The 25,950-nt window shown below is 34.9% G+C and overlaps 1 protein-coding gene across 6 annotated transcripts in view; it reads left to right on the top strand.

Annotated features, from left to right (window-relative positions):
- Nucleotides 1–25,950, top strand: part of CCDC178 (coiled-coil domain containing 178) — a 421,184-nt gene that overhangs the window by 361,265 nt on the left and 33,969 nt on the right. For 5 of the 6 annotated variants that reach the window (XM_053206557.1, XM_053206555.1, XM_053206556.1 and 2 more), the window contains 2 exons: nucleotides 15,354–15,488; nucleotides 15,767–16,114. In XM_053206557.1, coding sequence (XP_053062532.1) covers nucleotides 15,354–15,488; nucleotides 15,767–15,877 — 246 coding nt within the window. In that variant the 3' untranslated portion in view covers nucleotides 15,878–16,114. Of the gene's footprint in view, nucleotides 1–15,353; nucleotides 15,489–15,766; nucleotides 16,115–25,950 lie in introns of those variants that run through there. The other variant, XM_053206558.1, reaches the window with a different exon arrangement.

Raw genomic sequence — 25,950 nt, 5'->3', positions numbered from 1 at the left:
AAGGGCTCCACCAGAAAACTCTGGAAATAGTGAATTTAGTAAAGTTTCAGGATACGAAATTAATACCAAGAATTCGGTAGCACTTCTGTATACTAATAACAAAGTAGCAGAAGGAGAAATTAAGAAAACAATTCCATTTACTCTTGCACTAAAAAGAATAAAATACCTAGGATTAAACTTAACCAAGGAAGTAAAAGACCCATACTTTGAAAACTATAAAGCAATGATGAAATAAATTTAAGATGACACAAACAGATAAAAAGATATTTTGTATTCATTGATTGGAATCATTAATACTGTTAAAATGTCTATATTGCCCAAAACAGTCTACAGATTCAATACAACCCTTTTCAAAACCCAACAACGTTTTTCACAGAACTAGAACAAATAATACTAAAATTTGTGTGGAACTCCAAAAGACCCTGAATAACCAAAGCAATCTTAAGAAAGAAGAACAAAGGTGAAGGAATCACAATTTCAGGTTTTTAAAAAGCTGTAATAATCAAAACAGTATGGTACAGGAAAAAAAATAGACACGTCAATGGAACAGGATGGAGAGCACAGAAATAAACCCACACTTATACGGTCAATTAATATATGACAAAGAAGTTAGGAATATACCAAGAATATGCCAAGTTAGTTACATTCTAACACCATACACAAAAATAAACTCAATATGGATTAAAGGCATAAATGTGAGACCTGAAATCATAAAAATCTTAGAACAGAACACAGGCCATAATGTTTTTGGTATTAACTATAGCAACTACAGTTGTAGTTGTAGATATATCTCTTAAGGCAAGAGAAATGAGAGCAAAAATAAACTATTGTTATTACATAAAAATTAAAACTGTACAAGAAAGGAAACCAATAAAATGAGAAGGCAGCCTACTGAATGGGAGAAGATATTTGCAAATAATATATCCAATAAGGATTAATATCCAAAATATATCAAGAACTTCTACAACTCAACACCAAAAAACAATCCAATTAAAAAATGGGCAGAGTACCTGAATAGACCTTTTTTCACAGAAGATGTACAGATGATTAGTAGACACATGGAAAGGTACTCAATATCACTAATCCCAGGGAAGTGCAAATCAAAACCACAATGAGATATCACCCCTACACCTGTCAGAATGGCTACAATCAAAAAGACAAGAAATAACAGGGTTGGCAAGGATGTGGAGAAAAAGGAAGTCTCGTGCAGTGTTGGTGGGACTGTACATTGGTACAGCCACTGTGGAAAACAGTATGGAGGTTCTTCAAAAACTTAAAAGTATAATTACCATGTGATCTAATAATTCCACTACTGAGTATTTACTGAAAGACAATGAAAACACTAATTAGAGAAGATATATGCATCCCCTGTATTTATTGCAGCATTGTACATAGTAGATATAGAAGCAACCTAACTCTTCATTGAGAAATGAACAGATAGAGAAGATATATATATACACAATGGAATATTGTGCAGCCATAAAAAAAAGGATGAGATCTTGCCATTTTCAACAACATGGATAGACCTAGAAGGTATTATGCTAAGTGAAATAAGTCAGAGAAAGACACAGTGAAATATCATATGATTTCACTCATATGTGGAATTTGAAAAACAAAACAAATGAATAAACAAACACATAGCAGAATCAGACCTATAAATATAGAGAACAAACTGATCGTTGCCTGAGGGAAGGCCAAAATGGATGAAGGGAAGTGGGAAGTACAGGCTTCTAGTTATTGAATGAGTAAGTCATGGGAATAAAAGGTACAGCAAAGGGAATCAGCTCAATGATATTGTAAGAACATTGTATGGCGACAGATGATAGCTGCATATGTGGTGAGCACAGCCTAGCGTATAGAGATGGTAAATCACTATGCTGTACATCTGAAACTAATGTAGTATTGTGTGTCAACCATACTCAAATAAAAATAGTTTTTTTAACTTTAGCCATATAAGATGTTGCAGGTGATCTTTGCTAGAGCCATTTCAGTGAAGTGGTAGGAGAGGTCTGAAGAGTGAAGGAGCTGAAGAAATGGAAAGACAAAAGGAGACAAGAGATTTCTAAATTCCTCTGGAGAACCAGAAATGCCACATGGCTACATATTTTACTGTCAATCCTGTTTAGTATTACACTTCTTCCTTCAATGAGTCAATTAAGGTTCAAATGACATGGTTACTCAAGGTCACATGGAATGCTGGTATCAGCATTGCGTTTTCAAATATCCAATGATTCATCCATTATCATCAGAAATTTCCAGAATGTAGCAGAACGTTTGTAATTTTCTTACTATGAGTTACTGTCATTCCATTTATGTTAATCATTGTCACCATTGTTCTTTTCAGTTCTTTGACTATCTTGGAATTTAGTTCAAAATGTTTGCTGTAAGAATGAGATTAGCAACTGATTCTTAAAAGGCACTGTTTTAACTCAGGCAACAACAGATGTTGGCAATGATGCGGAGAAAGAGGATCTCTTTTGCATTGTTGGTGGGAATGCTAGCTGGTGCAGCCACTCTGGAAAACAGTATGGAAGTTCCTCAAAAAACTAAAAATAGAACTACCATTAACAACTCAGGCAACAACAGATGTTGGCAAGGATGCCGAAAAAGATTTCTTTTGCATTGTTGGTGGCAATGCAAGCTGGTGCAGCCACTCTGGAAAACAGTATAAAGGTTCCTCAAAAAACTAAAAATAGAACTACCCTGTGACTTAGCAATTGCACTACTAGGCATTTATCCACGGGATACAGGTGTGCTGTTTCAAAGGGACACACGCACCCCCATGTTTATAGCAGCTCTATCAACAATAGTCAAAGTATGATAAGAGCCCAAATGTCCATCGATGGATGAGTGGATAAAGAAGATGTGGTGTATGTATGTATATATATATATATATATATATATATATATATATATATATATACACATAATGGAGTATTACTTGGCAATCAAAAGGAATGAAATTTTGCCATTTGCAACTACGTGGATGGAACTGGAGGGTATTATGCTAAGTGAAATTAGTCAGTCAGAGAAAGACAAAAATCGTATGACTTCACTCATATGAAGACTTTATGAGACAAAACAGATAAACATAAGGGAAGGGAAGCAAAAATAATATAAAAACAGGGAGGGGGACAAAACAGAAGAGACTCATAAATATGGAGAACAAACTGAGGGTTGATGGAGGGGTTGCGGGAGGGGCGATGGGCTAAATGGGTAAGGGGCACTAAGGAATCTACTCCTGAAATCATTGTTGTACTATATGCTAATTTGGATGTGAGTTTTAAAAAATAAAAAATAAAACATATACATAATAAATAAAAGGCACTGTTTTATTATTTATTACATGTTTTGATAATATTTTTTGTAACCTGTGTTCAATTAGATACTCTTGTTCAAGTCAATAAATGGATTAGTAAAATTTTGGCATCTATGACAAGCTACTATTTTGCTGATTTTCTTCTTTTTGTTAAAATCCTTCTAGCCCCAAAATAATACTAGATCAGTAACAAGAAACTAAGACAAGACTAAGGTCATAAGACTTCTGCACTCCAGATGTAATTTTTTAAAAAGCTCATACTTACTTGAACCCCGACCCCTGATTTCTTATAGCTGTGGACTAGTTTATTTCTGCTCCCAGGCTCTGCCTCATTGCATGATTGTGTTTCATATTTTCTTCACACTTTCAGTTAATTTTTGCAAGTAGTTTAAAACAAATAATTTCAGAAACTTTTATGTTTACTTGTGTGTAAAAGAAATTAAGATACTGAGGATATTTATAATAGACTTGATGTCTTTAAAGTAGAAGAATACTATATTTCTTCCTGTGAATAAACCAGAGAGCTCTATAATTAATCATTTTTGATATAATGTTTTTATTGTGAATTAATTTAGTTAAATGTGATTTTTAAAGTATTATTTTAATTCACTTGCATCAGAACAAGTGGGTCTCCTATAAGATTGTAAAGATAATACTGTGGATAATCTGGAAAGAAAATTATTCAACCACCACTCATAAATGAACACCAAAAAGCCAGCTTAGGGCATTCATTTAATCACATCTTAAAATGAAGGGATTTAATTACTCTTGGGAAAATGATGGACAGGCAGGCAAGGAAGTGGATACTTTAAGATTATGTTCAGCTCTTAAGTGCAGTGACAACATAACCTTTGTTTTTAGTCTTTATCTAATAATATCATTTGCAACGTCTTAAAAACAGCTAGTTTTTCATTTGAGCAATGTTATTTTTTTCTTATGAAAATAACCTCTATTACAGAATTTTAAAAGTTGTTTTATTCTTGACCTAGCCTCTTGTTTTAAATCACAAGGAACTATAATTTTAGAATTAAGAATATTTAGTGAGTTTTGAGCCCTTCGTAGAATTTGCCTGTGAAATTTATCATTTAAATTAAAAAATAATTATCTTTACCATTTTAAAATCAAATATTAATCAGAATACAGTAATTTATTTCAGAACCAGACACATGAGAAACTAAGAAGTCTGTGAGTTTTATACCTTATTACTATTAAATATATAAAATATTAAATTAGCTATCTGTATGTCATCGTATGTGGTAAAATCATAATATACATAATAGAAATGCATGTGTATATTCATATAAAGGGACAGATTTGATCTTTCAGTATTAACTGCAAGAATTAGTAGTGTTTGCTATAGTTCAGTTTGCTTTCTGTCATGCCATTAGGGTTTTTATATATTAGCAGAAGTCCAAACAGAGAATTTTGAAATGTACTACTGTTCTTTATATAATTAGAATAAAAGAGTGGTTCTTTATTAATTTTTTAAAGGCCAGTTCTAGGTTTGAAATGCATGAGAGTCTTATTTTATTTTTTAAGTATACCTAAGCAATTGACGCCAGGGGTTTCCAGAAATGAGGTATTTGATCTTTAACACCAGTCTGTGGAACAGATTTGATAATAAATATCTCATTACTTTTGAGGTTTGTATATTGTACATGTGTAGCTTGGTAACTGAGTACTATAAAAAGATCAGAATTAACTGGATTTTGTATATCTGTCATTCCTGCCGTGCCAAAAATCTGTGGAGTAGTTTGTAATCGCCATTGTTTGGGTTATTACGATAAACAGAACTGATAAGGCTTATGCTATTTGCCTTGTGAGCTGCGCCCACTTTACATCACTCTGTTGAATTAAAATTGCATGCACATATCTTCACTTATCAGTTTTATTTATCTGTCAGAAAGAGAAAAAGGAAGTATGCTTCCACTATATAAAACCTTATAACAAGCAGATCAGAAATTATAATCATTATTTTAAGATTCTAGTGCAAATGAATGACTGTATGTATGTTTCTATTATCTATCATTTAAAATCTATTCCTATAGGAAAATGCTGTTATTTTTTCCAAGTGGCCTTCATCATATTTTGTCAAAGCTTATCATTTTAATTGGATTACCAAAGGTACAAATGCAAATCTGCAGAGTACAGCATGCTTTTTTCTCTCCTTTGTCAAATATGTGTAATTTTTTCTTAGAGCTGCTTCTACAGTGGGACTATTTGCTTGACTATGTTTATAGCTAGAAAATAGAAGTAGATTGTCTGAAATGCTTTCATTTTCTCCCATGGAAAAGTCCTCCATACTATTTCTGCTCTGCAGGCTTCTCACCTATGAAATTCCCAACTCACTAGTGGTCACATCAGATGAACTTTTAAGTTTTCAGACACCTGTGATGAGTAAATCCATGCATACGCTGGTCCTTCATTCAGAAATCCTGTAACGTCTAACAATTGTGTGTCATCACCACCATATATACCCACTCCCAATTCCCATTCTGGTGTACTGGGAAATGACTTTCACTTCAAGAATTTGCAGTGTTGCACATCTTTCACATTTGTCCTACATGTTACTTTGATGAGGGTTGTTTATTTCAGTGATTCTATGAATTTCCTGTTTGAATGTTGTATCCAATGGAATCTTCCTGTATGCAGGGGAATTCTGTGTTCTTTTGAACTATCATTCAGTTTTTATAAAGATATTTTCCTCAAAAAAGGTATAGATAGAGTATTATTTTAAAATCTGTCTCATACAGTTAAATCTTCAGCAATTGTTTTCATTTTCCAGTGATGGAAAATCATTATTCCTAGACAAAGAACCTTGAGTGCTGTCCTTGACCTATCAGTCCTTTCAGTATTACCTTTGAATTTTAAGGGACTTTGTGTTTTCAGTATTGACTGGTCTTTGTTTTCCTGCAAAACAATTTATAGTTCATTTTCAGATAACTATACATATGGTATTTGTATTTTAATTAAAAAGACTGTTGTTATGTCTGATTCTTATAAGCAGAAATTCATTATAAGGACACTTCTCATTTCCTTGAAATGTTCCCTTTCTTTTTTTCCAGGGTTCTTAAATTGCAAAAGCCAGTTAAATTATGTGCTTTGGGGAGTTAATTTTGGGCACCATATGTCTCTAAAAATGATTTAATTTTATCTAAAGCATGTTTGTAATGATATTTATGTTATGTAAAACACAGAGACAATATAAGGAATTTTTATAAGAAAAAACACACTAGTCTACTACTGTTTCGACACAGAACATGCAATGTGTGTATAAGCTTACAAAAAATTTTGTTTATTTTGATTAATGTATTTTTAATATCTGGTCTCTATTGTGGCCTTTCAAATTTTGTCTTAGCAGGAGCGTGTGGGTGGCTCAGTCAAGTCAGTTAAGTGTCTGACTGTCTGTCATGCCATTTTGGCTCAGGTCATGATCTCATGGTTCATGAGTTCGAGCCCCACATCAGGCTCTGCGCTGACAGTGTGGAGCCTGCTTGAGATTCTCTCTCTTTCCCTCTCTCTCTTTTCCTCCCCCACTTGTGCTTTCTCTCTAAACAAACAAACAAACAAACAAATCAGTAAAACTTTAAAACTTTGACTTAGCAAAGCATCTTTATGAAATCAATATGACTAATAAAAAATGTTAACTGCAATTATTCTTATTTGGGACCTGATGTGATGATTTGAGAATGTTAGAAAAGTTAAGTCACAAAAAAAGGATTAGTTTTAATCTAAGGACTAAGTTGAAGGTTGATAAACAACTTTCTTCAAAGTTCTATTCATTATTTTACATATTTTTACGTTTTTTTCCAATGGATATTCCACCAATCCTCCCCTGATTCTAGCAAATTCAAATTGTCATGTACCTAGGCCACATGTGTATATCTTCCATTTAGTATGAAATAAGTTACAATGTTACTGTTCAACAGCTGTTTTAATTATGTAAGCAAGATGTGAGGAAATGCCAACATTTTTAGGCAATTTAAGAAGCAACTAGAAGTAGTAATTAATTCCTTATTGATTTAAAGTCTTTTAATATTTTGGATAGCTCTTTCATTATAGGTAAGATCATGCTGTGTGGATACATAATAAAAATTTTGTACAAAAAAGCCTTTTTTATATTTTAGCAGATGGTCAAATATAATAGGATTTTTTAAACTAGATTATAGTAAATTCTCTAACAGGGAATAATCCTGAAGGACAAAATATACAGGATGTCTTTTTGAAGGCATGTAAGCTTAACCTACAGTTTTTTTTTTAATGAAACAACTAAACATATGGTAAGTTACAGAGTTACATGTAAGTTTTATGATAAATTTCCATGTACCTCTCACAGCTCTGTAAATTCTGACATTTGCCATATTTGCTTTGGATGTTTACACCAGTATAAATACACTTAAAACCCTCTGCCTGCCTAAACACTAGGTGCTTATCAATTCCATCCATATTTTTATTAATTGTAATTTTAACTATTTAATTTTATTAATTGTAATTAATTTAAAATGTAAATGATCAGTTTTCATTTTTTAAGTTTATTTATTTTGAGGGGCACCTTGGTGGCCCAGCCAGTTAAGTGTCCAACTTCGGGTCAGATTGTGATCTCATGGTTTGTGGGTTCAAGGCCTGCATCGGGCTCTGTGCTGACAGCTCGGAGCCTGGAGCCTGCTTTGGATTCTATGTCTCCCTCTTCTTTTGTCTGCACCACACCCCCCACCCCCCACCTCGCGCTCTTTTTCTCAAAAATAAATAAACATTAAAAAAAAATTTGAGAGACAGAGTCAGAAAGAGTGGGGGAGGGGCAGAGAGAGAGGGAGACATAGAATCTCAAACAAGTTCCGCATGGTCAGCATGGAGCCTGAAGGAAGCTTGAACTGCTGAAACCGTGAGATCATGACCTGAGCCTAAACCAAGAGTCGCATGCTTAACCAACTGAGCCACCCAGGCAACCCTAGTTTTCATTTTTTACATTTAAATGTTATACTGTACACATTACTTGTGATATTACTGTATTTATTTTAAATTCTAGGCTTTAGGATATGAACATATTACAATGTTTGTTTGTTATTACTCAAGTGTAGACAATTAGATTGTTTCCACATTTTCACTATTGCAAGCAATGCTGTAAATGAACATTATTTTATATGTTTCCTTGGGAACATGTTATGACTCTTTCAAGAGCAGTACCTCTGACTTTCGCATGCATTAGATACCTGGAAGTCTTGTTGAAATACCAGTTGTTGGGCTCCAGAGTTTCTGAGTCAGTAGGTCTGAATAACTATATTTCTAACAAGTTCTGTTGTGATATTGATCCTGCTGATCTTGAGAATTGCTGGTCTAGAATATGGAGTATAATTACTGGATCAAAGGTGAGCTACATCTCCAACTTTAATACATAACGTCAAATTGCTCTCCAAAGTCATTGTGTCAAATTATACACAAATTTGGACAGTGTATGAGAGCTTAGTTTTTTCCACATTGTACCAAGAATTGATATGGACAGTTTTGTGTAATAATTGCCAATCAGATGAGTGTAAATGGTATTTATTTGTGCTCTACCATTGACGTTGAACATGTTTTCAAATGTTTACAGACAAAATAGCTTTCCTTTTCTATGAATTGCCTATTTGTAGTATTTGGCCATTTTTCTGGTATATTATGTGTGTTTTTCCTTATCAATTTATACGGGCTCTTTCTACTTTAAAAGAATTAATCCTTGCTAGCTGTGAGTGTTGTTAATATCTTCTCTAAACCACTGGTTCATTTTGTTACTCTGTTTAAATATAAATTTAAAAAATTTGGTATGATTAAATGTTTCAGTTCTTTCCATTAGAATGTATTATATCAGTATTTTGTTTAAAACTGCTTCCCCTTCTAAAGATCAGTTAAAGTTTAATTTTTTCTCATTTTAGTCTACCTTGCTTTTATGTTAGTGTATATTGTAAGTTAAGGATCTAATTTTATTTTACATACTTGTATAGAGAAAACCAGTTATGCCATCTTTTTCTCCACTGATTTAAATGTGGGGTGCCTGGGTGGCTCAGTCGGTTAAGTGTCCTACTTTGCTAAGATAATTTTTTTCATTGTTGATTGGTTTTGTTCTGTGTTTATTCATATCAATTTCTTTTGGGGATGATTATCTTTTCGTTGATGTGTTGATGTATTACACGAAAATATTTGCTGATAATGAACCATTTTTAAATTTCTGGAACTATTAAATTATAGTTCCTTTATGCTGTCTTCGCTCCATAGATGGCACAACCTACATTCTATCAATCAATAAGTATTTATTAATCACCCTCTTATTACTAATAAATCATTTTCAGTTTCAGTCTTAAGCCAAACAGTAAATTAGGCGATCACTTTTCCTTTCCATTCAGAAAATATAGATAGTAAATTATTTTCTTCCTAGGCAAAGAGAGAAGAGAGAGAGTTAAAAATCTATCATTAACTATTGCTGCAATAAGTTGTCCCCAAATTTAGCAGCTTAAGCCAATAAACATTTATTTTCTCACAAAGTTTCCGAGAGACCAGAACTAGGAGCAGCTTAGATGGGTGATTTTGGCTCATGGCCTCCTACAAGGTCTCAGTCAAGTTGTTGGTCAGGATGGGAGTCGTCTGAATAGATTGGAGAATCTGCTTTCAAGATCACTCACAAGGGGCTGTTGGCAAAAAGAAGCTTCAGTTCCTCCCCATGTGGGTCTTTCATAGAGCTGCTTATACAACATGAGAGTTGGCTAGCCCAGATCAAAAGATCTGAGAGAATTAGAGAGAGAGAGAAAATCTAAAACAGAAACCTTGGTGTGTGTGTGTGTGTGTGTGTGTGTGTGTGTGTGTGTGTGCGCATCCTATCTTCTGCCATATTCTGTTCTTTAGAAGAGAGGCCCTATATCCAGCCTACACTCAAAGGGAGAAAGAGGAGTGTATTCTGCTTTCATAATTTGAAGGCCTATTTTTAAAATCACACCTACAAACACTGTTTTTCTCTGACAGTAAATATCAAATATTATTCTCCTCTATATGGCCCCATTCTTCACAACGTGTCCCAATTTTCCCCTTTGGGTTAGGATAAGAAGGCTTTACTTATTTTTGTTTCCTCCATAACGTAAGCCAGACAACTGCATACTCCAACCTGGCCATGGAAAATAACCAAAAAAGTGATGCTTTGAAATTTCTAATTTCAGTGTTGAGAATATGAGAATAGTGTAAGGCAGTATTTTGGTGCTGATTTGTTTATGGTTGGGCCTAATGTTTTTGAAACCTTTGACTGGAATATCAAATAGTTTATATTATTCTTAAAATATTATAATTTTCACATGTATAACAGCAATAAAATAATATAAATCTAAATCTATGTAATTAGAGGGTTTATGTGTTGTTTTATATATATATATATATATATATATTATATTTAGTATTAAGGCCAGATTTGTGTGATATATAGGAGTTGCTAGTTTTCATGAATTTATATAAGTCATCAAATAACTTGGGTTAAAAACAGAATCCATATAATTTTGTATAACATAGGAAAATGGAGAATCTTTCATTCTTGCAAGTGACAACTTTAATTTACTCTATTTTACTAACAGAATATCAAGCTTTAAATTTAATAAATATCATAGAAGACTAATAAAATTTAACTAGAAGGAATTTTTACCAAATGTATAAATGTATATTATATACAAATGGACATTGTATGCAATGCTGACATTGACACCAGCTCTTTGTATCTGAAATACCACGTCAATGTGGACATTGATTTTTTTTTTCATTCTGAATAGCTACATAGTGATCATTATCTCAAAAGAAATATCAATGAATTTTGTCTTTGGGCTTCCTTCAGCAAAGAACTCACAAAGCAAGTACTGGAGCCCAACTTACCAAATCTACTACAAATTCAAACTGTCCACAAACCATTGTTAGAAAACTACATTCCTAAAAATGAACTATTGGAACCTTATCACGATAAAAAGCTTCTGCACTGCAAAGGAAACAATCAACAAAACTAAAAGGCAACTGACAGAATGAGAGAAGATATTTGCAAAGTACATATCGGATAACAGGCTAGTATCTAAAATCTATAAAGAACTCATCAAACTGCACACCCAAAAAACAAATAATCCAGTAAAGAAATGGGCAGAAGACATGAATAGACAGTTTTCCAAAGAAGACATCCAGGTGGCCGACAGACACATGAAGAGATGCTCAACGTCACTCCTCATCAGGGAAATACAAGTCAAAACTACAGTGAGATATCACCTCATGCCAGTCAGAGTGGCTAAAATGAACAAATCAGGAGACTATATATGCTGGTGAGGATGTGGAGAAACGGGAACCCTCTTGCACTGCTGGTGGGAATGCAAACTGGTGCAGCCGCTCTGGAAAACAGTGAGAAGTTTCCTCAAAAAATTAAAAATAGAACTACCCTATGGCCCAGCAATAGCACTGCTAGGAATCTACCCAAAGGATACAGGAGTGCTGATGCATAGGGGCACTTATATCCCAAGGTTTATAGCAGCACTTTCAACAATAGCCAAACTATGGAAAGCACCTAAATGTCCATCAAGTGATGAATGGGTAAAGAAGATGTGGTTTATATATACAATGGAATAGTACTTGGTAATGAGAAAGAATGAAATCTAGCCATTTGCAGAATAGAAACCCATTTGACAATAAATTATATTTAAAATAAATAAATAAGCTGGGGATAAAAAAAAAAGAAAGAAAACTGCATTCCTTTTTGCCATTTAAACTTTTTTTTCAAGTTTATTTTTTATTTTGAGAGAGAGAGAGAGAGAAAGCACCCATGCGCCAGCATGGGAGGGGCAGAGAGAGAGGATTACAAGCAGGCTCCATGTTGTCAGAGCAGAGCCCAATGTGGGGCTCAATTCCACAAACCGTGAGATCATGACCTGAGCTGAAATCAAGAGTCGGACTCGAAACTGACTGAGCCACCTAGGCGCCCCCTTTTTTGCCATTTTAAATGTCTCAGAGTACACACCAACTGTTGCCTAACTCAGCTTTCCTGATGCCATTGAATATCCTTTCTCTTTGTGTACAAAACTGAGGGCCCTGAAGTTGAGTATCTTTTTTTTCAAAATGACTCTTTTCCTGTTCCTGTGTGCTCCTTCTGAGTTTGCTATGAGAATATATACATTCTTTTCCAAAATTTTTGTAGTATGCACTTGGGGCTAAGCAGCAGCCTGGTTACTCTGTCAATGGTTCTAAATTCCATTCTTCTAAGTGCATGGCAAGTCCTTACTGTGCCGTTGCTATAACCCTTTCCAGTGTGTCTGCGTCCCTTACCATTTTGTTTGTTTGTTTGTTTGTTTGTTTGTTTCTCTACCACTTCCTCTCTCATTCCACTTCATCTTCCCTAAAATATGAAGGAGAAGGAAGGAATATAATCATATCAGGAATAAATGATTACATTTCAAGGATATAATCATTGAAGACTTTCATTACAGAAACACAAGGTTAATTGAAGGTGGAGATGTCAGAAACCGTTCCAGTTCCTTTGGGTTTCCAACCTCAGTTGTGTCTACCCAAAGTACTTTTCCACTCACAACTTCTCTCTCTTTAATTTTCCTTTTACCTATTTTTGTGTCTCTTATGTTTACTTTGTTTATTTTTCTCTTCTCTCATTAACTAGTAAGTTTGTGAAAGTCTTACTTTCTTCTTTGCTTCACCACTAAAACTTTACCAGCTCATTTTATTGAGTTAATTTCAGTATTTATTGAGTGATAACTGTCTACTGACATCTTACAAGTGGGCTTTCATCATAACCATTTTCTTAAAATAGTTGTCAGCATAGTCAAGCCTTATATTAAATCAAGTGTCATTTCCAGCATCTTAAATATTTCTCCATATATATTATTGTTGATCATCTCATTTTCTTTAGTGTGGATATGTGTGTGTATATATGTGACGATTACTGGATGCTCATTCTCTCTTTGTAAGAATTTCTTCAGTTTTTATTCTGTCCCAGTTCTTTTTTCAGAGGCCTATTAGCTATAAATTAAAAACAAACAAACAAACAAACAAACTCTCTTGAGATATTACTCTTTCTTAGTTGATACTTAAGGAACTTCTCAGATTAAGTAGTTTAGCATTTGTATATGGACTAATTTAAGACCTTTGTGGCTACCTCAAGCCAAAATTCAGAAAACTGAATAAAATAGATTTAACGTATACAGCTGTTCTCTTCATTTACGATGTGGATATGGGAAACATTACCATTCCGTTCACTTTGGTTAATGAGTTCCCACTTGTAAAATCTTTCACATGTTGAGAGCTCCCACTTGTAAAAAAAATTACCTTTGGTTTGAAGAATTCCTCTAAAATCTATCTTCCTCTTATTTGCCTTTTGTCATATTTGCAGATACCATAGTAATGGAGTAATCCACAGACTAAAGTGTCTTTAATGTCTTAGTGAGTACATTAAGATACAGCATACGCTGCCCCAATGGCTGTCAGAGTTGGCAGAAAAATTATTTTAATATTATATTAAAATTATTAAATATTAAGGAAAACCATTTAATATTGACAGACTTTCTCTTCAAAAAGTGATGTTAATCTTTAATTCAATAGCATAAATGATGTGAAATGCCCTTAATGTAATCCCAGGAGTAATGTATTTCGGCACTTAACAAGCTGAAAATTCTATAGTTTTCAAGGTTATGTTTTCTTCACAAGTTGATCAATTAAGAAAGAATAGTGGTTTTTATTCTGTGGACCTGCATAAATACCTGTGTGTTGCTTATTACAATGCATAATGAAGGTAATGATTATAGCCAATTCACATGCAACACCAGGTGATTATGTTAAAAATTGTTTTTAAGTAAACTGTTTTATTGAAATATGCTTGCAGAAGAGTTCACAAGCCCTCCATGCACAGTCTGATGAAATTTTGCAAGTATCCCTAACATGTAGCCAGTATGCGGATCAATAAATAAAACATAAAATAACCATAATTTGTGACATGTTTTTATTCTGTTGTGAAGAAATGTTTGATACAAAATTTGTGTTTATTTTTTCACCCTGAAAAATACACTAAAAAGAAATCAACATAAACAATTATCCACATAACCAAAAAAAAATGAGGTTTCAATGACAATATATTAAAGTGTTTTTAATATGGTTTTTATCATTTATTTTTATGAACTTTATTTCTTTGAAAATAACCTTATTGTAGCAATTCTATATAGTGTGGTTATGTTAACTGTTGAGGGACAAATGTTCATTGTCTTGGGAAAACTTCTACTGTGTTAGTTGTTGTTGTTTGGTTTTATATTAAACTTCCAAAAAGTATAGGATGCCTCATAGGAGAAATCTTTTCCTGTGTAAATTCTGTGTTGTATTAAACGTGTCACCTCTAACCACTGTGTCCACTGTACGTTAGTGCAGTGAGATGTTTCCATGCCACATAGTCAGAGGGAGGCAGATTAATAGGGAGTTCTAGCTGGAAATTTCTTCCCTGTTATTGTTCTCCCTCAGCAGTTGATGGCTAAGTTAATTCTCTTTAGTTTTGTCATGCTCTAAAGCACACATTGCCAAGCAATGGTGAGCTTTATGAGGAAAAAAAAAGAAGCAATGGTGTCCATCAAAGTCCTAAAGTTGCATTTTTAAACTTTGGCCCGACCTGATGTGCCATTCAAAAAAGCTTCAAAAGATTATTTTTTTAAAGAAAGGTTCAATATGTCCCGAGGCTATCGGTTTTGAGTTAAACTGGGTGAAGTAGAAATATTTTACTCATCAGCTTTGCAGTCACAGAGTTTGCCTCAGCTAGAACAAAACTGCTGAGGCATTTAGAGAAAATTAACCCCCCATCCTGGCGGCCAGATGTGACTGGTTTCTGATGAATGCACATGAGTGGGCTGAAAAATCAGGAGACTGTGAAATTCCTGTCAGGTCCGTACAGTGCAGAATGGGCTATTGACTGCTTTCTATATTTCCCTCCATCATTCTTCTTGAACACTGCCATTAATTTCCTCTCCTACTCTGACTTGTGTTTTTGCCCCCTCCCTCTTCCCTTTAGCTCTGTCAGCTGCAAAGAAGGATACACAAGGTGTGGCAGAATCACTTCAAACTGGTGGTCCTCTGCGGCCAGATGAGGCTGGCCAAGTTCCAGACAGACTCTCAAGAGAGTATTCAGAAAATATTAGCTGTGCAGGTAGGTGATTGCAGGGAAGTAGGAAAGATCATTCTGATCTAGATTGAAAAGCAAATGATGGGTAGTGTGATGAAGCATTAAAACCATATCCCATCAGAGTTTTATAAATTTTTAACTTCTTTAATAAACTGGAATTGCATGAAGGATGAATTCAGTAAGTTAGCATATATACCATGCATACTTTGGGGGAAAAGGGAGATTGAGCTTATTTTTCACAAACCTCAAAACAGATTTTTTATAAATATATTTGGTGTAAATATATATTTTCAAATCTTCAGGCTTTGCAGATGCCATTCAGCTGTTTAAGAGATACCGTCAACAGTTGCCTTGTGTTGCTTTTGTGTGAAACCTCCTTCAGTGAAAAGGACACTTATGTGTATTTTATTTAACTGTTTGCTTTCCCCTTCCATTTTGAAAGAGGCCCGTCCTCTTCAGCTTTGGAGATAACTGTCTTTGAAAAATAAGCAATTTGGGATTAGAATGTAACAATGGTTCCAGATACATGTGAGATTTGACTGTTTGTAGAAATTTTAGTGGATCACTTGTCTTTATTTCAAGACTCTGATCTGTTTAGAAACCCCTATTAACTATGTGAAGGCTATTACTGGAAAATTAAATTTTTAATTCATATTTTACTATTTGAAATGTCATAATATGCATAAAAAGTGAGTTCCCAAAGGAAAACAAACACCGCCTTGTTCTAGTAAAAGAAAAAAAAAAGAAGTATCTATTCTATAAAATAAAATAAAATGCACACACTCTTTAAAACCACAATTTTCATAAACTTGCAGCGTAAACAATGCATGCTGAACCTAAACACACCAAGCCTTTTTCTAAATTTAAATTTAAATTTAAATTGTGTGTGCATTTCATGATTCTTTTGCCACAATTGAAGAATTTTGCATAACACTTCCAAAGCTGGTGGCTTTTTTTTTTTTTTGTCTTCTTCATTTTTACTGGTGGCTATTTTTGCTATTTTCCTCTGAGGGTGTGTGTGTGTGTGTGTGTGTGTGTGTGTGTGTGTGTGTATCCCATTCAAAGTACATATATAAGGTGTATATAGACTCTATTTGCATACATATACTGTATATAAGGATTCCACTGATAATGGATTATAATAAAAATTTAAATAATAGAAATTTAGAGTTTTGAAAGGTAGAGCTTAAAGGTGTAGGTTGAATAGATATTCATATACAAGCTTGAGTATAAATTACAATTGCAGTATTTCTGAAGACAGTAGCACGTGTTTTTTCTCCTTAAAAGTCTGTTGACAGTACATTAAAAATTATGGAGTGACTGTGATCTGTGATTCCCTTTTAAATATTCAAAAGTAATTTTGCATGTTCTAATTATTATTTTAGGAAAATCTCATACTACTGCCTAAATGTAAACATTCTTAAAAATCTTACAAATGATAAACCCTCATTGTGAATTAGGATGTATTTTGAAATATTGAAAATGTCAGTAGAAACTTTCTGAATATTGGTAAAGTGAACTCTCAAATCATAACCTATAATACTCCTTACTCTAAGTTTTTATTAAAATTAACCCATACTTTTTTTTACCAAACTTGATTTTAAGTTACTTATTTTGATGGTTGTTATACAACAGTGGAAATGAAAGGTTAGAAATGATAGGTTGGTATCAGTAGGACAACTCAACTATTCTGCATTTAGAGAGACAGTGGCAAGGCTGGATTGTATATGGGGAACCTGAGGAACATAACTTAGTGGATTCTTATCTGAGGGAGATGCCTTTAATTTAGAATATTTCAACCTTGGCTCTTAATAGGAATATAAAAAATAAAATTTTCAGAATCTTGCCATAAAACTATAGAAACATGGGCAATCCTCTGAAAAACTCAAGTCCTAAACCGTCAACGTGGTACACAATGACCTTCATGACCCAATCCCTGCTAACCTCCCCAGCTTCATGAACCCTCTCCACATTAGTTCCTTAGAGTCTATTTCAGCCACTTCAAAACTTCTCTAGTGTGAAACCTCTTGACTCCTTCTTCCTTTCCTGTGCCTAATGTCTTACCTCCTTCTGCAATACTCTTTACTGTACCTGTTAACGAACACCTGATTCAAATCAAACATCTCATCTACAAAATCCTTTCTGAGCACTTCCCCCACCTTCTTCTTCTTTGACCTCTTACTGTATTCTGTACATATCACCAAACCACAGTTTATTCCTACTGCTGTGCTTTTCTTCCTAGAAGATTCTAAGCTCCTTTAGAGCTTTACACCATCAGTGAAATTAGTTCAATTCTTGCTCAGTTGTTTTTCAGTGTGTATGATAGCAAGCCATTGAGGTTTTCTGAAAGTGTCCCATGGCTATCTTGTTTTCACTCATTATATCAAAAATCTTTAAATTGGAACATGATTGAGTGATTTAATATGTTTGTAGAGTGAGTCTGCTGGTGTTAGTCTCTACGTTTTGAGTCAACATGGCTAAAATTGCTTAACAAACCAGAGGCTATTGCCCTCTGTTTTCATATGATTTAGTAGCATGTCAATACTAGGAAACCTAACATTTTATATTTTGAAGGTAGTATTAAAATGCCATAAGATATTAGTAAATTATTTGATGAGAAAATCATCTGATGAATCTTTTGAAAAGTAAACTATATATAACTGATATTGAGCAAAAGCAATTCAAAATAGTGATGCATAAAAAAGAAACTTTGTTTCACCCTTGGGCTTGGAACAATTACTTGCAGGACTATCAGAAAAAAAAAAAAGCATGATTGGTAAATCTGCAGATGGCAGAAAACCAGGTGGGCCATATAAGCTTTTGAATAACAGTGATCAAGCAGAAACCAGTAAGATGAACTATAGCTGAAATAAAGAATTTGTGTATTTGACATCAAAGCCATTTATTAAATATATATAAATATTTATACATATATATATGGATTTTAGTTGACTGCAATTTTAATATGATCCGAAGTGAGCTATTACAGTCTTAAGACCAATGCCATGTTCCAACTCTGACAAGCATATGAGACTTATTGAATCTGATAGTGTAGGGCATATTTTATAGTCCTAACCTCATATCTAAGCCCATTTAAAGTACTATTATTGCATTATTTTTCTCTTTTTACTTTTGATTTATTTAATATAGTGATATTTAATACCTCTTTGGTATCTCATTTGGAAAAAAGACTGGAGATTAACTCATTATTTAAATGAGAATATGATGTGGCAACAGAATGTTCATGTGATCTTAGACTTCATAGGCACAAATGTTTCGTCTTGTTAAAGGAGATGATAGTTCCATTGCCTTTTTCCAAAAGTTGAGTATATCTGCAGTATTTTATACAGGTTTGGGAACTATAGTTTAAGGGCCATATTGATACAGTAGAGAGCAGTGATCTAATAAAAATCAGGGAGAAGGAAAAATATACAAATTTAGAATGTTTAATTATAAAAGGAAAAGACCTTAGAAAGACAAACATCTGAAGGATTAAGTGAACATTGGCACATATATATTTTGTTGACCTCCAGAGGGCAGTACTTGGACCCATAGTGGAAGAGGTTGGATGGTGAGTTTGGGCTCAAGAGGAATACACTCTTCAGAAGTATTTTTGTCCAAGCATGCACTGCTGGTGCTCCAGCAAAAGCAGTGCAGTGATTGAGGGAGAGCAAACTGGCCAAGAGTCAGCCCAGAGAGCACCTCCTCAGGCTGTACTCCTGGAATGTTCACCTGACCTTCTTGCACAAACCTGTGTGTGTGGTCTGTATCCCTTCACCCACTAGAATGAGCCTTCTCCATTGAAAAGCATGTCTGGTTTGTTCATCTTTATCCTCTTAGCACCAACAATAGTTCTTGAAACATAATGACTCAAAATATTTGTTGAGTGAATTGATTATTATGTGGTTCATTATGTGGTGAAGTGGTTTATTAAGATTCAATGTGATAACCTTAAAGGTTCTTTCAAGCTTTAGGTGCCTAGAACTCTGTATAGTAATAAACAAAAGCATTCTCTGGGTACTTTGCCAAGAATTTTGATGACACAGAAGTAAGGTGTTTAATCATTTCAGACATGTGCATGTGCATGTGCATGGACACACACAAACAAAATACATATAGGGACAGACCAATTTCTTATTTTTGGAAGAGAACTTCGCAAATTTTAAAAAGCCAGAAAAAAAATAACAGGATAAAAATCTAAATTCGCTTGGTTAGAGGCTGGGAAGATGGTGGAGTGGGAGGACCCCTAAGCTCGCCTTTTCCCACAGAGACAACTAGATAACACTCACATCAGCTTGAATAACTCAGAAAATGTCCTGAAGTCTGGCAGAAAAAACTCCACAACTAAAATTAGGGAAGAGGCCACACTGAAGAAGGTAGGAGGGGTGAAGACGAGGTTTGGGAGTAAAACAGACCAGACCGTGGCTGCCAGCAGTGGGGAGGGTGTGGAGAAGGCCGAAACACAGACTATCACACCAGAGAGCCCTCAAGGGAAGAGGAAACCCCATAATTGGCTTTGAAAGCAAGAGGGACCAAATCTCATGAGTTTTTACAGTTACCAGGACTTGAAACCTGGGATTTTAAAAATCAGGGGCTCAGCTCTGTGAGAGCCTGGAGGCCATTAGGAAGGGGAGTCCCCATCCTTAAGGAGACAATCCAACAGAAGCCAGTAGAGATACAGCATGGAAGCAGCGGTTTGGAAAATACCAGGGACATACAGAAGGGAGAGTTATTTACTCATTTTAGAGCATGACCAGAGAGGCAATGATCAAGGGGAGACCTCTCCAGCAAGAAAGAAGCTAGAAGGTGCTATTTACCTCCCCTGCCCCCAATAATAAGCACAGGGCCACCTGTGGGGACCAGCATGACACCTACACTTGGCACTTGCTAACTAATTAGCTTACACCAAGCCCCATCCCCACACTTCTGTGGATTCACCTTTCCAGTCACTCTTGCCTCAGTCCCAGCCTTGCAGGTCCCCTCCCCCAGAAGACCAGCACAAATCCTACCATACATCATCTCCCAACTTAACCATTTTGTGGAACCTCAATTGAGGCAGCCACAGTAGCAGTGGCAGCAGCAGTGGATCTCATTTCATAAGCAGACTACCACATGCTTTTTAAAAATGCGCCCTACCTGGCCAGGGACCCAACATTGCACACAACAGCAAAGAGAGTCTGTAAATGGCTAAACTGAAGGAAAAAGTGGCTAGGACACAACAGCAGGGCACATGCAACTCACATAGGAGACCCAAAGTGCCAGGTCCTAGGGAACAAGGGACATTGCACTACAGGACTCTATAGGCTGTCTTCTTCATAAAGCCATTACATTCAAGAGCAGGAGATGTAGCTGACTTTCCAAACACAAAGAAACAGACACGGAGAGAAAGTCCAAATAAGGAGACAAAGGAGTATGTCGCAAATGAAAGGACAATACAAAACCACATCAAGAGAACAAAGCAAAATGGAGGTAAGTAATATGCCAGATAGAGAATATAAAATAATGATCATAAAGATATTCACTGGACTTGAGAAAGAGTGGAGGACATTAGTGAGACCCTTAACAAAGAGATTTCAAAAAAAAATTAGAGGTGAAGAACACAACAAAAGAAATTAAAAATATACTTGATGGAATAAATTGCAGGCTAGAGTAAGCAGGGGAACAAATTAATGACCTGGAAGACAGAGGAATGGAAAGTAATCAAGCTGAGCAAATGAGAGAAAAAAGAATTATGCAAAATGAGAATAGACTTAGGGAACTTCATGACTCCATTAAGTGTTAACAACATTCACATTATAGGGATCCTAGAAGAAGACAGAGAAAGGGGGCAGAAAATGTGTGGGTTGAATAATAGGTGAAAACAGGGGAAGGAAACAGATATCCAAATCCAAAAGGCACAGAGATCCCCCAATAGAATCAACCAAGGAGATCCATACCAAGACACATGGTAATTAAAATGGCAAAAAAGTAGTGATAAAAAAAATTTAAAACAGCAAGAAAAAAGCAGAGTTATAACAAAGGAAACCCCATAAAGCTATCAGCAGATTTTTCAGCAGAAACTTTGCAGGCCAGAAGGGAGTGCCATGATTTTTTCAAATTGCTAAAAAGAAAAATCTGCAGCCAAGAATACTCTATCCAGTAAGGCAATCATTCAGAAGAGAAGAAGAGACAGAGTTTCTAACACAAACAGAAACTAAAGTTGTTATAACCACTAAACCAGCCCTACAAGAAATATTAAAGAGGACTCTTTAAATGGAAAGGAAAGACCATAAGTAAGAGGATAAAAAGTTGAATGCACAGAAGCATTAAAAATAAGTGTATCTGTAAAAAATTAGTCAAGGAATTCACAAATAAAAGGATGTAAAATATGACACCAATACCTAAAACGTTGGGGGGGGCAGTAAAGAATGAGTTCAAACTTAAGCAACCATCTTAGTATAACCACTTAATGTAACCACTGCTATATACAGTAGATGTTACATACAAACTTAATGGTAATCACAAATCAAAAACCAGTAATAGATACGCAGAGAATGAAGACAGTGGAATCCAAGTATATCACTAAAGAAGGCCAACAAACCATGAAAGAGAGCAAGAGAAGAAAAGATCAGAGGAAAACCACAAAAACAACCAAAAAACAAGTAACAAAATGGCAATAAATCTATCAGTAGTTGCTTTGAATGTAAATGGCCTAAATGCTCCAATCAAAAGACATAGGGTGACAAAGTGGATAAAAAAAAAGACCCCTCTATATACTGCCTACAAGAGACTCATTTCAGACCTAAAGACACATGCAGATTGAAACTGAGGGGATGGAAAAACATTAATCATGCAAATGCATCAAAAGAAAGCTGGGAGTAGCAATACTTATATCAGACTAAATTTTAAAACAAAGAGTGTAATAAGAGACAAAGAAGGGCACTGTATAATAATAAAAGGGAAAATCCAACAAGATGATATAACAATCGTAAATTTTTATGCACCCAATATGAAGGCACCCAAATATATAAGACAGTTAATAACAAACATAAAGGAACTAATCAATAGTAATGCAATAATAGTAGGGGACTTTAACACCTCACTTACCCCAACGGACAGATCATCCAAACAGAAAAATCAGCAAGGAAACAGTAGCTTTGAATGGCACACTGAACCAGATGGACTTAACAGATATATGCAGAAGATTCCATTCTAAAACAGCAGAATACACATTCTTTTCAAGTGCCTATGGAACATTCTCCAGAATAGACCATATATTAGGCCACAAAACAACTCTAAACAAATTCAAAAAGATCTAAGTCATACCATGTATCTTTCGGACCACAGCACTATGAAACTAGAAATCACAGGAAAACAAACTTGAAAAGAACACCTATATGTGAAGGCTATATAACTTGATACTGAACAATGAATGGATCAATCAAGAAATTAAAGAAAAAATTAAAAATTACATGGGTGGGGGGGTGGTGCCCCTTGGGTGGCTCAGTCGGTTGGGCATCTGATTTCATTCAGCTCAGGTCATGATCTCACAGTTCACAAGTTTGAGCCCTGCATGGGGCTCTGTGCTGACAGCTCAGAGCCTGAAGCCTGCTTCAGATTCTGTGTCTCCCTCTCTCTGCCCCTCCCTGCGCGCGCTCTCTCTCTCTCTCTCTCTCAAAAATAAATAAGACATTAAAAAATTTTAAATTACATGGAAACAAATGAAAATGAAAACATAACTGTTCAAAATCTTTGGAGTTTTTGCAGCAAAAGCAGTTCTAAGAGGGAAGCTCACGCAATATAGGGCTACCTTAAGAAACAAGAAAAATATCAAACAAACAACGTAAACTTACGTCTAAAGGAGCTAGAAAAAGAAGAACAAAGAAAACCTAAGACCAGCAGAAGGAAGGAATAATAAAGATTAAAGCAGAAATAAATGATATAGAAACAAAAAGCAATAGAAATCAGCAGTGAAATCAGGATGCTGGTTCTTTTAAAAGATCAACAAAATTGATGAACCCCTAACCAGACTCCTCAAAAAAGGAGAGAAAGAAAGAGATGATTCAAATAAGCAACATCACAAATGAAAGAGGGGAAATAACAGCCAATATCACAGAAATACAAACAATCGTAAGAGAATACTATGAAAAATTATGTGCCAACAAATTGGACAACTTAGAAGAAATGGATAAATTCCTAGAAGCATATAACCTACCAAAACTGAATTAGGAAGAAATAGAAAATAGCAATGAAATAGAACCAGTAATCAAAAAATTCCCAAAAACCAAAAGTTCAGGACCAGATGGCTCCACAGGCAAATTCTACCAAACAATTAAAGAAGACTTAATACTTATTTTTCCCAAACTATTCCAAAAATCACAAGATGGAGAACTTTCAGATGTATTCTACGGATTTTGTGAGGCCAGTATTACCCACAGCCAGATAAAGACTCCGCGCGCATGTGCGCGCGCGCGCACACACACACACACACACACACACACACAAATGGAAAAACATTCCATGCTCATGGATTAAAAGAACAAATATTGTTAAAATGTCTATACTGCCCAAAGCAATCTACATATTTAATGTAATCCCTATCAAAATACCACCAACATTTCTCACAGAACTAGAACAAGCAATCCTAAAATTTGTATGGAACCACAAAAGACCCCAAATTGCGAAAGAAATCTTAAAAGAGAAAAAAACTGGAGGCATCGTAATTTCAGTCCTCAAGTTGTATTACAAAGCTATAGTGATCAAAAGTGTATGGTACTGGCACAAAAATAGACACATAGATCAATAGAACAGAATAGAAACCCAGGGGAAAAAATAATTATATGGTCATTTATCTTTGACAAAGGAGAAAAGAATATCCAATAGGAAAAAGACAGCCTCTTCAAGTGTTGTTGGGAGAACTGGACAGCTACATGAAAAAGAATGAAACTGGAGCATGTTCTTACACCATTCACACAAAAATAAACTCAAAATGGATTAAAGGCTTAAGACCTGAAACCATAAAAATTCCAGAAGTGAGCACAAGCAGTAAGGTCTCTGACATCAGCCATAGCAACATTTTTCTAGATGCGTCTCCTGAGGCAAGGGAAACAAAAGCAAAAATAAGCTATTGAGACTATTACATCAAAATAAAAAGCTTCTACACAGCAAAGAAACAATAAAAGTAAAGGCAACCTATTTAATGGAAGGAGATATTTGTAAATGACATATGCGATGAGGGGCTAGTATGCAAAATATATAAAGACATGATATAACTCAACACCCAAAAAACAAATAATCCAATTTAAAAATGGGTAGAAGACATGAGCAGACATTTCTCCAAAGAAGACATACAGATGGCCAACAGACACATCAAAAGATACTCAACATTGGGGCATCTGGGTGGCTCGTCAGTTAAGTGTCCGACTCTTGATTTCTTCTCAGGTCATGAGCTCACAGTTTCATGATTCTGAGACCTGTATCGGGCTCTGTGCTGGCAGTGCAGAGTTTGCTTGGGATTCTTTCCCTCTCTCTGCCCCTCCCCCACTCGCGCTGTCTCTGTCAATAAATAAATAAATAAATAAATAAATAAATAAATAAAACCTTAAATAAAAAAGATGCTCAACATCACTCATCATCATCAGGGAAATGCAAATCTAAACTACAATGAGATATCACCTTACACCTGTCAGGATTGCTAAAATCAAAAAGACAAGAAACAAAAAGTGTTGGTGAGGATGCGGAGAAAAAATAACTCTCTGACACTGTTGGTGGGAATGCAAACTGGTGCGACCACTGTGAAAAACAGCATGGAGGTTACTCAAAAATAAAAAAATAGAACTACCCTCCAACCCAGTAATCACACTACTGGTTATTTACCCCCAAAATGCAAAAACGTTAATTCAAAGAGATACATGCACTCCTACGTTTATTGAAGAATTTTTACAATAGACAAACTATGGAAACAGCCCAGGTATTCATGGTGATGGAGATTAAAGAGTACACTTACCAGGATGAGCACTAATGTATAGAATTGTTGAACCACTATATTATTACACCTAAAACTAATACAACACTCTATGTTAACTATACTGGAATTAAAATTAACAACTTAATTTAAAAACTCAAATCACTTAACACTGTGATATAGGAGAAAATCACTGAGCCTGTGTTATCTTTTTAAAGACAAAAGAAATTATAGAAACTTGGACTTTTAAAGTATATACATTTAGAGACATTATGAGTGAGGAATAACATTAAATTACTGTATCTTACTGGTTAACTTTAGATAGTAGTAGAAAAGGTATTCAAATATATTTTCTAGTGATTTAAGACTATCCATTAGAAGTCAAGAAATAAAAGTTGTAACTCCCAAACAACTAGAGAAAAAAAGTACCATAACATATTGAAAAATTCAAAATGCCGGAAGGAGGACAGAATTAATATAAAAATGTACACAGTGACTCCAAACACATTGGTAATCATAACTACAAATGGGGTTTTTTTGCAC

Source organism: Acinonyx jubatus, chromosome D3 (assembly GCF_027475565.1).
Source record: "Acinonyx jubatus isolate Ajub_Pintada_27869175 chromosome D3, VMU_Ajub_asm_v1.0, whole genome shotgun sequence".
In the NCBI taxonomy this organism is placed as follows: Eukaryota; Metazoa; Chordata; class Mammalia; order Carnivora; family Felidae; genus Acinonyx; species Acinonyx jubatus.
The sequence above is the reverse complement of the archived record's forward strand: the minus strand, read 5'-3'. Positions and strand labels throughout refer to the sequence as shown.